Raw genomic sequence first — 16,537 nt, 5'->3', positions numbered from 1 at the left:
AGGTTTACTTGAAAAATATGTTTGTACTTAGAGTACCTAGTTCATGGTAGAGAGAAACCAACTCTTTAAAAAATACCTATTGATTGACAGTAGAACTGCCACAAACCTTTGCTATTATATGTGCGTTGTGTTTAAAATGTCCATAAATAAGGATGTTTAATACCATATAGATAGATGATTTATGTTCAAAAAGCAATCATTCATTTTTTCCTAGTCGTTCCATAAAGACTTGGAGCTGGACAATGGGTGCATTTCAATAAAAAGGCATCATCTCTTCCTGCTGCCTGAAGACCTTAGATTATTCTTCTTGTACTAAAGTGGTAAATACTGTAACAAATAGAAATCTCTATTTCTTGCTATCTCACAGAAGTAGACAAAATATTATGGCTATACAGTAGCTTATAATTCCCACCGTCTTATGACTTAGAATTTTTTAGCAAAATACCACATTTTAAGTCATAAATAGTCCATTCTGACCCACACCCACCCAAAATTATTCTTAAAACTTTCATTCATTGAAAACAATGATATAAGATGACTTAGATAAAGGATTAACCTGTTTTAAGCACATTATAAACATTCAAAAATTGTTAGTTACCTGCTAACCCTTAAGAGCAAAAATTAAAGATATGCATAATGAAAAAAGATACTTATTTGCTATATGCTTTATATAGGTTACACTTTCTGCAAGACAGCAAACTTCATTCTTTCTCCTTCCTTCTATCCCATATCCAATCTCAAGTAGGCTCTTTAAAATTTTTTTATTATTGCAGTATAGTTGACATACTATTATATTAGTGTCAGGTGTATAACATAGTGATTTGACAACTTTATACCTTACACCATGTTCACCATGGTACCATCTGTCATCATATGACATTACAATATTATTCACTATATTCCTTATGCTATACTTTTCATCCTGTGACTTATTTATGTTATAATTGGAAGTTTGTATTGTAAGATTAATTCTCTTTACCTGTTTCTACCATTCCTTCACCCTCCTCCCTTGTGGCAACCACCAGTTTGTTCTCTGTATTTATGAATCTGTCTGTTTCTGGGTTTTGTTGTGGCTGTTGTTGTTTGTTTGCTTTTTTGTTTTATAGATTTCACGAATAAGTGAAATCATATGTTATTTGTCTTTGTCTGACTTATTTCACTTAGCATGATACCTTATTGTTAAAATATCAATACTATGCAAAGTGGTCTACAGATTGACTGACTTTCCTATCAAGGAGGATCTTTTTATTGGTGGGATGAGCACTGGTGTTATACTATATGTTGGCAAATGGAACTCCAATAAAAAAAATACCAAAAAAGGAGGATATTTTTATAAAAAAAAAATGAACACATTGACTAAAATTCCACACTTTTACAGACATGAATGGGCTCAGATACCCTTGAGTCTAAATCCCTGCTCTGTATTCTTTATGGCTTGGTGACCTTGGCAAGTTCCTTATTCTCTCTCATCCTTGATTTTCCCGTTCATTAAATTGGGATAATAATACATTCCTTATGGGTTTTCTATGAGAACTACATGAAATAATCTATGTGAAATTCTAAGTAGGATCTCAGTAGATGAAACATTATTATCATAATTATTATTATTAAACATTGTCATATTTTCTTGCATTCTGATTTAATTTGAAATACTTGTTCATAGAAATGAGTCTGGAGAAAACTTAAGGAGTCTAATTTCCAACCATGATTTTTAAAAAATCTACTTGAACTTTTGAGTTTCTTGTAATATTATATTCAGGACTCCAAATTTTGTTCTTAGATGCACCAAAGGCTATAAAACATCTTTTGTTAATGGTGGAAAATAAACAGCTTCTTAGGAAATAAAACTTCGTCATGCAAGAGTATATAGATTTATGTCCAGTTCTTTGATTAAAAAAAAGAGAAAAACCTTTCTAGAGTTAGAAACGTTTCTCAAACCACTATAGAATAACCATTATGACTCTCTACTTTTCATTTTTATTGCTGGATTGAAAAAGATGACTGTCTACAATGCCTGCACCAGGAGGATATTATTCTACAAATAAGGGCCCAGCGTGACATTTATGAGAAAGCCAGGGTCCTTCTGTGCAAAACTGATTGGTGCTCAGCCAATGGGCTCCAGGGCATTGCAAATAAAACCACCTTCTCCACCGGGCCCGTTCAGATGCAGGATAGTGTGTTGCTTCTGCCTGTGGAACTTTAGGAAATGCTCAACTCCTGTCCTAGCAAAATACATCTGTGGCCAGCTAAGTGAAACCAGCTTTGAAGATGAAACACCTTCTTCCTCAATTCCCTTCCATCTTGGCCATCTATTGCTTCTGCATGCTACAGATTCCCTCTTCAGGTAAGGGGACCCCTTCATCAGATCCCAACTAGCCTGAGCTCTAAGGAAGACTGAGACAGACCTTGATCCTTCACGGTGGTTCTGGTTTCTGGAGGGAGTCAAGCTATATCCCCTCACCTACCCCATTTACCCTTTTGAAATGGCTTCCCATTTGTCTCTAACCTTGAGAGGGTGGACAGAACCAGATGCCATAGCCTTTCACCAAAGGAGGCAACTTTCCCATGTGGAACTCTCTTTAAACAGCTGCTGACTCAGGGCTGTCCTAAAGATGTGCTTCTAAAACTGTGAGGGATGAGTTGGGGACCCCAATGTCTTAGTAATCTGTACTCCAGGAATTCTGCAGAGAGGAGAACAGAGGTGGTAAAACTGGGTTTTACAGACCCAAAGACTGAGGATTGAGGGGCAGTTGGAGAGGGAGCACACAAAGGAAAAAAAGGAATATTTTCATAGCTTTTCTGTAGTCTCCCAGGAGGCAGGATCCCAGACAAACCTGTGGATGCCCCAATCTTTTGGGCTTGGGTGCTGTCCGAGGTGCTGACTGGATGGGGTTGTTGCTTTCCTAACTTCTGAGAACCAGTGTCTTTGCAGGGAACCAGGGGTGGGGTATGGGATCAGTAGTCAGAATGCATTACCCATTTCAAGGTAATTCACCAAATTATGCAAGGAAGCATGTGGTGGAAACTCTGATTGAAAACAGGGACTATTTCAAAATTTCAGATTTTTCCATTAGAATTTTGATTTAGGGAGTATAGAAAATATTTGAAAGTATATTCAAACAGAAAATATATTTCAAACAGTATGTTTGTTTCGCTATGTTCCATAGTGTAATCACAAAACCTAGGCATTGCAGGGAACCTTGGAAGTCATCTAGTTTAATCTTTTATGGAGAGTAGGGAATCTATGATTTCTCTAATTACTTTCAGTGACACCCAACTCACTATCAGCCTAAGGGAGCCAGTAGCTTCCTCTTCTGGGCTCCAATAGAATCTGTTTGTATTACGTTTTGGGGAATTTATTATTATTTCTTATCCGTCTGTATATTTATATACACCTCCCTATTTCCTATTTGATTTTATGTTTCCTGAGGGTGGGTCCCTATGCTCTTTATTGTATTGTTTTGTTTTTTAAAGATTTTATTTATTTATTCATCACACACACACACACACACACACACACACAGAGGCAGAGACACAGGCAGAGGGAGAAGCGGGCTCCATGCAGGGAGCCCGGGGTGGGACCGGATCTTGGGTCCCCAGGATCACGCCCTGGGCTGAAGGCAGCGCTAAACCGCTGAGTCCCCGGGCTGCCCTATCATTGTATTGTTAACACAGAATCTCTAGAGAAATCCTTATAGGATTAGTTTAAATTACTTTGCATCTTTGAGTGTCTCCAATCAGCAAAAATTTCTTTACACTAAATTAAAATCTGATCACATGTGCCTTCTAACCATTAGCCCTAGTCCTATCCTTTGGGAATACAGAATAAGATTAATATCTCTTATGATAGTTCCCAAAATAATTGAAGGCAGTTAGCATACACTTCTTAATTTTCCTTTTTGCCAAAGAAAACTATTCTGTTTCTCTAACTCTACCACATATTCTATCATTCTAGTAGGATTACTACTCAGGGCTTGGACACTATTATTTCTATAAAGCACAAGATTGCCCTAGCTTTTCTCGGTTCATACAGAGGCTACAGGAAGCAAAATATCACTCAATGTTTTAAATATATATATATATTACTTTTGAGCCAGATATTCCCTGTCCCACATTTTAAAAATCTAAGTTCAGGGATGCCTGGGTGGCTCAGCAGTTGACTGTCTGCCTTTGGCTAGGGCGTGATCCTGGGGTCTGGGGATTGAGTCCCACATCGGGCTCCCTGGGAGGAGCTTGCTTCTCCCTCTGCCTATGTCTCTGTCTCTGTGTCTCTCATGAATACATAAATAAAATCTTAAAAATAAAATAAAATAAAAAATCTAAGTTCAGGGTTTTACATTAATCCCATTTAACTTCATCTATCCAATTGATTCCTTCAATTGCCATATTAGCTATCCTCCCAAGTGTTGTATCACACACAAATGAGATGCAGATTTCATTTAGACCAGATAAAGGTTGATTGGCATAGGGTGCATCTGCGTGCTGGCGACAACCTTGCCCAGAACCTACTCCTATAGAGACGAGCATCTGTATTGCTCAAAAGTTCCAAGAGTGATTCTGATGTACATACTTTCTTGACAACATTTCCTGATATTCTATTTTCATAAGTTCCATCAAAATACACATTATGTCATCACCTAGATATCTTTTCCCTCTTTCTTAGTTACTCTTATAATGGTCACTCCAGAATAAAGAAACACTCTGTTTTTAATTAATTTTGGTACAAATCTCACATTTACTGTTAGTAGGCAGAAGTGTGTTTTCTTTGTAAATCCTTTTTAAAGAAACTGTATTTCTAGAATCTTTGTATGTTTTTCATGGTAAAGATTTAAAAGTCAATGCTATGACCTCTATTTCCCCTCTAATTAATATTTTTATGATTTCTCACAATAGGATCTCCTCGACCTCTAGCTGATCCCCCAGATGGCTTGGATATCACGCAGCTTGAGGTACGCTGCTGTTCAGTAATGTGAGATTTTTATTTAGTCTTGGCCTTGAAAATATCATGTGGATAGTGTTCACTTGAAACTATTTTAAGATCAGATTCTTGGCTGCAGCAGGAACTCATGTTGCCATTTTCATGGCCTCATTTAAAGCATCACGAGAGTTGTGTTGAAATTCACTGCCACTGTGTGAGAAGATAATGGAAGGTTCATAAATGGGACAACTTTAGTATTTTACATATGTTTTAATAGATTGCTATTGACTGATTTGTACCGATCTTTGATTCATTGTTCATATTTTTCTTTAGCGACTGGCATATTGGGCCACTCTTTCTAAGCAACCTAAGGTAAAAAAAAAATATATACATATAATAATTCATTTATTTTTATTTTTTTAAAGATTTATTTATTTATTTGAGAGAGAGAGAGGAGTAAGCACAGCAGGGGGAGGGGCAGAGGGAGAAATCTCAAGTAGACTCCTGGCTGAGTCTGACATGCAGCTCAATATCATGATTCTAGGATCATGACTTGAACTGAAATCAAGAGTGGGGCACTTGGTTGCAGAAGGGAAGGAGTGTGGGGACATGGGGTGACTGGGTGACAGGCACTAAGGAGGGCACTTGATGGGGATGAGCACTGAGTGTTATATGTTAGCAAATTGAATTTAAATTTAATTTTTTTTTAATTTTTATTTATTTATGATAGTCACAGAGAGAGAGAGAGAGAGGCAGAGACACAGGCAGAGGGAGAAGCAGGCTCCATGCACTGGGAGCCCAACGTGGGATTCGATCCCGGGTCTCCAGGATCGCGCCCTGGGCCAAAGGCAGGGGCCAAACCGCTGCGCCACCCAGGGATCCCTGAATTTAAATTTAAAAAAGGGGAAAAAAAGAGTGGGGCACTTAACTGACTGAGCCACCCAGGCACCCCCATATAAGAATTCTTTTAATTGTAACAATGCACATGCTTATACCATAATTGATATCTGTAACAAGCACACTTTTTTGCCACCTGCAGGAGAAATCTGTGTATATGGTTAAGCACATGGTAAGAAGGTAGTGGTAGGAAATAACAAGTGAATCTCTCAAAATAAAATACCATGGAATATTGGTCATTCATGTATATTCTTACAATTATAATAATATATATGTATTATATATATGTAATTATAATTACATTAATTATGTATGTTATGAGATATCATGACATATGTTACACATTGATATAGTATGATATGATAATTCTTCAAAACAATAGATCTCAGGTGAAGAACCTAACAGTGATAGTAACCACAACGGATAGGTTTCAGTGGATACAAAGTAAATATTGATTCAATCAAAAGTGCAGGATGGTGGTGTTAGGGTGGAGCCCATGATTCTAAAGCATAAACTGAATGTTTTCACCTTGAACCATATCTTTTCTTCCTCCTTCCCCTCCCCCAAGCCACAGCATACCTCATCTTGGTGAACTTCTTATTATTCCCCTAATACCCTAGACTCTTATATCTGCACAGGTTTTTCCTCAGCCAAAAATGCCTTTGCAGCTCAGATTCTAAAACCTGGGTTCAAAACCTAATCTACTTAACTTTGGCAAAATTATTAATCTCTCTATGTCTGTTTCCTCATCTGTAATATGGGAATAATAGTTATACTAGCCTCATAATGTTGTTGTGAAGATTGAGTGCTTGAATCTTTGAAGGGTTTTCAACAGTGTCTAGAACACAGTAAATGACAGCACCTAAGTGCCACCTGCTAGCATTGTCCCTGATGCAACTAATGGCCATTATTGAAAACTCAAACATTACTTTCTCTCTTTTATTTTTTAAAATTTATTTGAGAGAGAGCAAGAGAGCACAAGCAGGGGAGTGGCAGAGGAAAAGGGAGAAGCACACTGCCTGCCTGCTGAGTGGGAAGCCCAATATGGGGTTCAATCTCAGGACCCTGGGATCATGACCTGAGTCAAAGGTAGACCCTTAACAGACTGAGCCGTACAGGTGCCACTGCTTTCTCTCTTAAACTTCATAAATATATCATGCCTATTTCTCCTTATTTTCAGTTTATCCTTATGCACATGTTTGAAGACAATTGCCATTTCTTATCTTTAGAACTAATCTTTACAGCCTTGCTATCCAGAGCAAAAATTCAGGGTGAAAATCCAAAGTTTTCCATTTCCTTGCCACTGTTTCTTCACTTCACACAGAATGGGCTTCTCTATCCCTCACATAAAGGCTGTAGGGATGTCCCCTACATAGGCAGAAGTGGAAGTGTGGCTGTCACATGTGCTACCTATAGCCTTAAATTGGGTTGTGGGCTTCCCCAAGTGCAAGGGCCCACCTGGAATGAATTTCCATCCACTTCCTCCATTTTCCCAAAGCTGATCCTTTCATCATTTCCAGTCGTAGAACAGCAAGAGATTATTCAGTGAACAAAACTCTCAATATCTTAAATCTATTAATAGAGACACTGTAGCTCTTCCTGGTCTTGCTGCTGCATTAATAAAAGACCTTTGGCATGTCACTCCCTCTCCTGGGGCTCTGGTTCCCTCAACTATCTCATGTCCAGATGATCTACCTGGGTTCTAAGTCCTCTTCCAGTTCTGGTCTCCAGAAAAGCCAGATCTGGGTCTCTGCGGGACCTTCGTCTTTAAGCATTTCAGAAAGCAGAGTTACATCCTACAAATAATGACTCCTGCAGAAAGTCTTCTTGTTTTGTGCTTCTGGTGGGATCAGAAGTTCAGACAGGAAAGGGGACAATGAATTCTTGGGAACACAGTTCTACTATTCATCCCTTCAAACAAATATATCTACTGAGAGCACACCACGTGTTAGGTGCTAAATGTGCAATGGTGATCAAAACAGAGAAAACTACTTGCTCTCATGAAACTGAAGTTCTAGTTGGGGACATAAATAATAAATTAGATAGTCAAGAACATTTTGAAATACATTTTTTTTCTGTAAAAAGTTCTAGTTGGGGACATAAATAATAAATTAGACAGTTAAGTGCATTTGGAAATACATTTTTTTTTCTGTAAAAAGAAAAAATTGAAGCAAGGAAGGTGCAGATGAAATGTTGAGAGTGGTGTTTGAGCACCAGGAAAAGCATCTTCATATTTCTTGTTGTTTTTTGGCTTGAAACCTAACAGCATTAAGCTGATAATTGTTTTTGTGGTACACAAAAACAATTATTTGACTAATTAGTGTCCAGAAAACACACATACATAATCATAATCACACATACATAACGAGTGGGGTATGTGTACATGTGTGTGTATGTAGAATACATAAGTATGGGTGGCTTCCCATGCAGAAACCCTTCACAGTTGGTAGGATGATGTAATTGTGTCAACAGCAACAAATTATAAGTGTTATTAACAACTTTCATTTCTGTCTCGATTGAAGTGTGAGCCGATTCAAAGAGGTTTCAAGGTGATTGAGATGAGAATGATCAATCTTAGCCAGATCAGCATATTTAAAATATTCACAGTAATCATCTTAAGCAATACAAAATGCACACATAGAAACCTGATTTATTGTTTTGTAAGACATCTTCTTCACAGCAAGATATCGGAGTAGAATATGCTTAGTATACAACTAAGCCTGTCATTCATGCAAGGATTTAGAAATGAAAAGTTGGACTTTCTGCAAAAAGAGTGGAGATTTATGTAGAAAGCTTTTGGGGGAAAACGAGTTTGGTCAATTTGAATCAACTCTAAAAAACTGAATTCTAGAGTATATTCAGCAACAAATTAAAAATTGCAATCATTAATTTTATTCCAAGTCTTAGATGGTTATCTCGGAATGGATTAGGGTATTGCTTCTATGTACTACAGAATATGTTTTTCTCCCTAAGATTGGAAAGGTGAAACGAGAGTCAACCTTAAAATAATTATGTATTACTGGGAACTTGTTTTTTTTTTTTTTGTAAGACCCTTCATCAACTATAGTTGCCTGCTCCAATTAAATTCCATGTATCTTACCCTCACAATTCTCTTTCTAGGATAATCAAGACATATACAAAAGGGTGAGTACTGCCTAGCGTGGTAACACAGGCATGCAACTTTCATGTTTATAGCAAGTGACACTTGTACTAAAATAAACTTTTTTTATTATTCAGTTTTTATTTCACTACTCCAGAACTCAGGAGCCGACACATCCAGTTAAAAGTGGGGTCAGTACTTTACCATTCTCATCTTTCTGTAAAAGTGACTCTCTGCTTGCCTTTTATCTTATCCAAATTAGTATGTGTAGATAAGTAGAAAAGCACGGGGCTTGCAGACGTTGTCTGTGTATTAGCTTTCTAAGGGCTTTTTCCTGGAGCTTCAGAGATTCTTCTTTCCCTGTCTGGGCTATGGCTGGTGGGAGGCTGAGAGATCGAAAAGGTTAGATAGTATATTATAGAAAAGGAAAAAATAAGTGAGGAGAGTTTTTTATTATGCCCTTTAACCGATGTTTGAAAAAGACCTGATAAAACTGAGCTCAATTTACATTTATTATACTATCTTTTTAAATTAAATTTAATTTTTAAAAGATTTTATTTATTCATGAGAAACACAGAGAGAGAGTCAGAGACACAGGCAGAGGGAGAAGCAGGCTCCTCCCTAGACCCAGGATCACACTCTGAGCTGAAGGCAGATGTTTAACCACTGAGCCACCCAGGCATCCCTCCTTTTTTATTTTAAGAAGGGTTTTGTGAAACATAAAGTGCTGTGTCCTTAGTAGTGATCCATAGAGGAGCACCTTCTATAACCATCACTATGTATATGTGCTAAGGAGATAACATGCATCACCCCTAACTTTGTTATTTTAAACTTGAAATACCCTCAGAAGCAGGTTGTATAAGTGAATTTCTGCAGGGTATGATTGGAGGAATATTAGGAAGGTCAGAGTATAAAATTTTTAATTCAGTGGCTCTGTTACAGTAACTGAAATTCTACCATTAGTAAGTCATTTATATAATCAAGGCTTTTCAAGTCTTCAAGAACATCCTTTTAAAGAAAAAATAGTGAAGTGTTTTTTTCCCTAAGAGGTAAAGACTCATCAGTAGCATAGATTTAGGAATGAGGATCAGGTGAGGATAGGGATTGATAGTATCAGGAAGGCAAGGGGCTTTTAATTGTTTGTCTCTTTTTTCCTCAGTTTCCCTTTTTGGCATCAACTTGTCTTCTATGTCACTCACTTGTTCTTCCACCTTATTAACCCTCATCGTTAGGACTTCTAGTTTGGATTGCATCTCATTCAATTGATTTTTGATTTCTGCCTGATTAGATCCAAATTCTGCAGTCATGAAGTCTCTTGAGTCCTTTATGCTTTTTTCTAGAGCCACCAGTAGCTGTATAATAGTGCTTCTGAATTGGCTTTCTGACATTGAATTGTAATCCAGATTTTGTAACTCTGTGGGAGAGAGGACTGTTTCTGATTCTTTCTTTTGAGGTGAGGTTTTCCTTCTAGTCCTTTTGCTCAGTGCAGAGTGGCCAAAAACAAGTTGTATTGGGAAAATGAGAAAAAGAGAGAAGAGAAAGAAGAAAAGAGAAAAAGAAAAAAGAAAAAAGGAAGAAAAAAAGAAAAAAAAGAAGAAAAAGAGAAAGAAAAAGAAAGAAAGGGAAAAAGGGGGGGTGGGGAAAGCAAACAGAAATCAAAAAGCAAAAAAAAAAAAAAAAAAACACGGGGAGTATCTTCTGTTTCTGTATACTTTAAGTCCCTTGACTTCCCCTGGAACTGGTCCGTCTAGCTGGTCTTCTGGGGGAGGGGCCGGTTGTGCTGATTTTCAGGTGTTAGCACTTGGGGGAATATCAAATTTTCAGGTGTTAGCACTTGCAGGAATATCAAATACACTAGGAAGGGGGGATTAAGGTGCTGTCCTTCCACCCCCCCCCCAAGACTAGGAGAGCACACTTGGGGCGCAAAAGGATCTGCGTGGGCTTGCTTCTTTGGGACAGTGCACTCCTTGCTTCTTTGGGACAGTGCACATAAAAGTCTGATTTACCCTAAGGGAATATTTGTAAGTGTTGTGTAGGAAATTTTAACCTGCTGTAAGGGCAAGCAGTTCTTTATTGAAAACACAAAATTTCAAGCCTAGGTGTGGATGTGAATTTTATCCGGGGTACTAAACCCATCTGTAAGGGAGGGCGGGAGAGGACAGGTAGCCTGGGCTGCGTCCTGGCGAGGCCAGCCTCCAACCCCCCCCCCCCATCTGTTGCAGTTCCCTCCTGTGCACCCCTTGATGCGCCTGGCCGCGCAGCTCGCCAACCGCAGGATGAGAAGATTTCTGCAACCGCTGGTAAGTGTTCTCCTCCCTTAACTGCGGTGACTGCGGGTGGTCTCTGGGGGGCAGGGAGCAGGGGAGCGGGAAAGGGAGGGCTGACTTGCAGGCTCTCTTTGAATCTCAGCCTCCACCTTGGGAAGGAGAGCAGGCCTTACCTTATGCCACAGTCCCCTACCCTGAACCCCACAGAATGGCTGCAGGGCCCGGGGAGCCCCCTTAGGGCAGAGATGGCCTCTTCTCTTCCACTCTCATCTTCCCAGTTTCCTGCCACTTTCCCTGACCCTTCCTCTTCCGATGGACATTGGCCTTGGTGACCCCCTGGGCTTCCCCTTGTGGCTCCGCCTGGCCTTTTGTCCTATCTCAGAACTTTATTTCTTTAAAAATAGCTTTTTTTGTTTGTTTGGTTGGTTGGTTGGTTGGTTTGGTTTGGTTTGAAGCTTTGAAATTACCAGCTTCAGTAATAGGTATAGTTGTTCAAAATCCTAATTGAAGTTTTATTACATGGTAGCCAAAATAAAAGAATAATGTTGTGCCCAAGATTGCGAATCCGAGAAACCACCAAGGAGCCGACACCGGTGCAAGCGCACGAGGGTTTATTTGCAAGCTGGAGTTTGGGTCCAAGTATACCTGACACAGAGGAGCAGGGACTTGGACCCTGAAGTGGGTTACAGCTGGGTTTTTTAATGGGCTGGTCTAGGGGATTTTCAGAAGAGGTGGAGGAATTTCTCAAGTTCTGTTTACTATTCTGATATGGGGCTTTCAAGGGCATTGAGCTCTGTTCTCATTCTAATATGGGACTTTCTACCATGGGCATGGGCTCTTGTTGTCTTTCTGATATGGGATTCCCTGCCGAGGACATTCTGCAGTTTTTCTTTTTTTTTTTTTTCTTTCTTTTTTTTTTTTTTTTCATTCTGCAGTTTTTCCTGTAAAGTTCAGCTCTTATTCCCAGGGCCCTAAGATGGCTGTACTTGTGCTAATGCTAAACTTGAGGGTGGAATGGCCTTAAATTCTCTCAGCCTCCACAATTACATGGTAGCCAAAATAAAAAAATAAAATAAAAAGAATATTCCTTTTGAATACTGAAACTCATCCCAGTTTGCCCCGGACTTTCCTGGTTTTAGCTCTGAAAAATCCCAAGACCCCTCAGGAAGCTGCTCAGTTCCTAGAAAGCAGGTGGGTCGTCGTAAGTGTAGACAGCAGTTTGTCTTGTCTGATTCACTGCACAGCCTTCCGGATTGAGTCCGATCTGTTGTTATGCTAGACTCATAAGCAAAGACAAGCTGGAGAAGCTGCCATGGCTTATCCTTGGATGGGGGTCAATTTCAAGGTGATACTGTTGGGAAGAACAAGCCGATTTAACCTTGTCTTGGACATAAATGGTACCTCAATCAAGAAAACACGGCTGCCTTCCTGAACAGGAGATTATAATCGGCTACGTGGTTAGCCCTTCCCCTGAACTACTTTTTTGCTCCCGATTTCTGGCTACCTGAGGATGGAGCTGTGGAGGCTGAAAAAAGTAAGGCCATTCCACCTCAAGTTTAGCATTAGCACAAGTACAGCCATCTTAGGCCCCTGTGAATAAGAGCTGAACTTTATAGGAAAAACTGCAGAATGTCCTTGACAGGGAATCCCATATCAGATCTTAAGAAAGCCCCCCACCCTTTCCCCCATATTGGAATGAGAAAAAAAATTCCTCTACCTCTTCTGAAAATCCCCTAGACCAGCCCATAAAAAACCGAGCTGTAACCCACTTGGGGGTCCAAGCCCCTGCTCTTCTGTGTGGAGTATACTTGGACCCAAGCTCAAGCTTGTAAATAACCCCTCATGTACTTGCATCGGTGTCGACTCCTTTGTGGTTTCTCGGATTCTCAATCTTGGGCACAACAGAGCCAAGGAGGTACAGGGTCACAGCCTAATGACTGCAACCCTGGGGGGTGTGGTTCCTGTTAAATAACCTGCACCTCATTCTCTCACAGGATTCGAGGACTGCTGCAGTGGATTTCACCAAGAAGGTGTATAAGCCCTTTCGAGAACCCACACCTCCTGAAGATCTGTAGGAGAAGCCTAGGAAGTGCTTGGAGCTGGGCAATCTTGTAGCCCCTCTAGATCACTTCTGGAAAGAACTGGTCCCACAATATTGCCCCTGAAAATCGGAGGCCGAGAGTTTAATTTCAGGTTTTTCTGAGCTTGTTCCGAGGCAGAAAGGAATCATGGGGCAATGCTGCTGGCTGACTATATTTCATCTCCAGTCTTGTAGATGAGTCACCTGGAACCATCTGTTCCTGAGGATTTGCTTTATGTGGCTCAGGGGCCTGCATGCCAGTTGTACAAACTTGGGGAGAGGTAAACTGCAAGTGGCACAACCCCATCCATATACCAGTTCTTCTCCATGTTGACCATGAATCATAGATACCTGGGGACTTGGTTAAAATTCAGATGGCTGGGCCCCAGCTCCAGATAGCTGGTAGAGACCTGAGGATTTCCATTTCTAACAAAGTTTCAGGTGTCATTGATGCTTTTGGTCTGGGGACCACACTTTGAAAACTGTTGTCATAGACATTTTCAGAAGACCTTAGGCACAAAGTGGTTGCGTAATGGTTTGTGTTTTTATGTTGCAGGATCACACTGCCACCTGGGGACGACCATTTTTCCTTTTCAGGGTATAGCATTTCTTTTTCTCTGTTTTTAACTCGGACTCCCTCCTGCCACCCAATTATGGATTCCTGCAGAATGAGCACAGCCCAGCACCCTATGGCAAGCTAGTGAATAATTATGGGGACTCTCTCACCCTTTCCTTAGGAGAGACCTTCAAAGTCTCCTCCTATAAACTTGATGTTTAGAAAAGAAAAGGTACAGAAAGACATAGGCTGAGAGAACCAGGGCTCCGGGAGCATGGGTAGGAGGTGGGAGTGCTGCTGATGGACAGACATGGGAGCCAACCAGAATTGGGGTCTGTGTCCCTGTGTCCGGGTTCCGTGCTCCCAAATAGCATAGGCACTGTTCTCTCCTTCCCTGGGGTCCCAGAGCCCCTTGCGAAGGTCACAGAGTCAGAAACTGTCTTAGTTTGTGGTCTGCCACTCACTAGCTCTGCTTCTTCCCCTAGATCCTCAAGTGTTTGCATCAAAAAAATCGGACTCTGAATCAGACAGATTCATGCCCCTCAAACTGTACTCTGTGGGTCACTGGTGCCAAGAGGTTACTCTGCAAAGATCAGACAAGATGGGAAAACACTGCACCCAACACTCTCAAAAGTTTACAGCACATATCAGCATGCCCTGCAGGAAACAACCTGTTTTTCTCAGCTTTCTTATATAGTTCCCAACTTGTTTGACCATAGAGGCCCTGTATGACCTATTGGTGGTCATTCTCTAGAAGGTACTTTGAGGAACAATGGGTCTCCACAATGTCTTTAGGGTGAGAAGTCCTGTGATAAATGGTTTGAAGACCATTCTGCTACATAAATAGAGCCTGGAGTGGGGGAGCAGTGGGGTAGAGGACAGTGTCAGGGCTGTAGGAGCAGCAAGGGTCCTGGAGCACTGGCCTGGTAGCCCTGGGCTAGGGCTGACCAGGTGAACTCCCAGGGAGGCTGCTGACATTTCAGTTAGGAAAACGAAGTCTTAGGGTCAGTTGAGGAAGGATCCAAGGCCTGGAAACAGGTTCTAGGCAGTTTTGTCTCAGTATCTGTAAGCTGCTCCTTTTTTTTTTTTCTCCCCCAGCCAAGGAATGGAAGAAACACTGAAGATAACACCCTGTAGGGAAGTCCAAGGTCAGCCCCATTGCTACTGTTCTCCTCCAAGTAAATGTTGTGTCTGACTTGGGGGGTGGTGAGAGGCAGCCAGAGGGGTGGCAGTTCAAAAAAGAGGGGAGCCACGTAGAACCTCTGAGGGTCCTCCACCCCCTCCCTCCCTTCCCTACTCTCCACACCACAGAGACCCCACTGCAGCCTGGTAGAAACAGGCTGTCCCAAGCACACAAGGCAGCCTTCGCCTCCGTGCTGGCCCTTTGCAGGTATGTTGTCTCTAGCAGGACCTGCGAGGCAGTGAGGGCCACATGTGGCCCAGCTGATCCTCGGGACTTCTCACCTGACCCTTCGAAGGAAGGTGAAGCCGCCCTAGCAGGCTTGGCAGGGGAAGGGGGGTACCTTATAGTGGGAACATCTCTGAGTACAGCAGACGTAGCCAGGCAAGGCTACTCCCTCCATTCAACAGTGAGCTGAGACCCAGAGTTTAAATCTCAGGAGATTCCTTGGTCTTCGGGCCCATGGAAGTGAAGTCCACGTACGAGGGCAGCTCTGGGCCTCCTCTGTCTCTCATGATGGTGTGGTCCTGGGGTCATTGAGGTGGCTGTCCTTTGGAGGTGTCCCAGCCTCCCTCCTGGAGCCTGATCTGACCTGCCAGGGCCTGGGCAGGCCAAGGGTGCCTGAGAAAGCTGTCCAGATGCTGTGAAACAGGACTCCCCAGGTGAAAGGAGAGGAAGAGGTTCCCTGAGGCCACAGCACTGACACAGACCGAATGGTCTAATTAGATGCTGCAAAAATGAATAAGTACCGATTTGGGGGCATTTGTGACTTATCAAATTGAGGAGTAATTTAAAAATATGCTGTACAATAACATGCCCATAGGCCTCGTCTTGATTCTGGTAATGATTTGATCCAAGCAGTGCATTTTTCTTCTCTTTTTCAGAGTTCTGTGGCAAAGAGAAACTGGATCAGATAAAGAAATCGAGCAATTATCTTGAACAAATGTCAACTTTCTTTCTGTGAACAATAAAAGATAATTCTCTTGCTCTATACTCACTAGAATATGCAATTGTATAAAAAATAAAGGAGCATGGACACAATATTTTCATTTCTTATTGGGAAGCTTTAGCGGAGGGATTAGATGTATTTTAAAAATAATACTCTCTATTTTTTTTTAATGTTCTGTGTTTGGGATTGTTTAAGCATACCCCAAATATCTTGTTATTATCAAGAATTGAGAGCTTGGGGCTAGGGATAGACTGTCTTCCTGTTCTGGCTCATCTTTTAGCTGGGGCACTGTGGGCTGGTCACTTCCCATCCCTGTGCCTTATTCTCCTCCACAGTAAAATGGGATTGGTAATAATAGTACCTTCACACAATTTTTGTGAGGACTGCAGAGACCACCTACGTAAAGGCTTAGCATGGTGGTACCTAGAGAGCATGCAATAGGTGTTGGCTCTAATTACACCTCAAAGATGATTCTCATGACACAAATAGTACCAGAACGACTTGCCCTAGACAGCTTCTTCTATCTTGCTGACCAGGGACTTGAGGTTACAGCACTAAGTTAACATATAACAATTCCAGACTTCTCAGGA

At 41.1% G+C, this 16,537-nt stretch overlaps 1 protein-coding gene across 7 annotated transcripts in view; it reads left to right on the top strand.

Annotated features, from left to right (window-relative positions):
- Positions 1-16,039, top strand: part of NMS (neuromedin S) — a 52,535-nt gene extending 36,496 nt beyond the window's left edge. For 3 of the 7 annotated variants that reach the window (XM_025992443.2, XM_025992438.2, XM_072741522.1), the window contains 10 exons: positions 1,998-2,344; positions 4,894-4,949; positions 5,252-5,290; positions 8,936-8,959; positions 9,053-9,106; positions 11,138-11,215; positions 13,177-13,212; positions 13,819-13,860; positions 14,917-14,966; positions 15,883-16,039. In XM_025992443.2, the coding sequence (XP_025848228.1) occupies positions 2,269-2,344; positions 4,894-4,949; positions 5,252-5,290; positions 8,936-8,959; positions 9,053-9,106; positions 11,138-11,215; positions 13,177-13,212; positions 13,819-13,860; positions 14,917-14,955 (444 nt within the window). In that variant the 5' untranslated portion in view covers positions 1,998-2,268 and the 3' untranslated portion in view covers positions 14,956-14,966; positions 15,883-16,039. Of the gene's footprint in view, positions 1-1,997; positions 2,345-4,893; positions 4,950-5,251; positions 5,291-8,935; positions 8,960-9,052; positions 9,107-11,137; positions 11,216-13,176; positions 13,213-13,818; positions 13,861-14,916; positions 14,967-15,882 lie in introns of those variants that run through there. The other 4 variants (XM_072741523.1, XM_072741519.1, XR_011997823.1 and 1 more) reach the window with 4 other exon arrangements.
- The last annotated feature ends 498 nt before the right edge of the window (positions 16,040-16,537 follow it).

Source organism: Vulpes vulpes, chromosome 16 (assembly GCF_048418805.1).
Source record: "Vulpes vulpes isolate BD-2025 chromosome 16, VulVul3, whole genome shotgun sequence".
NCBI classification, from domain to species: domain Eukaryota; kingdom Metazoa; phylum Chordata; class Mammalia; order Carnivora; family Canidae; genus Vulpes; species Vulpes vulpes.
The sequence above is the reverse complement of the archived record's forward strand: the minus strand, read 5'-3'. Positions and strand labels throughout refer to the sequence as shown.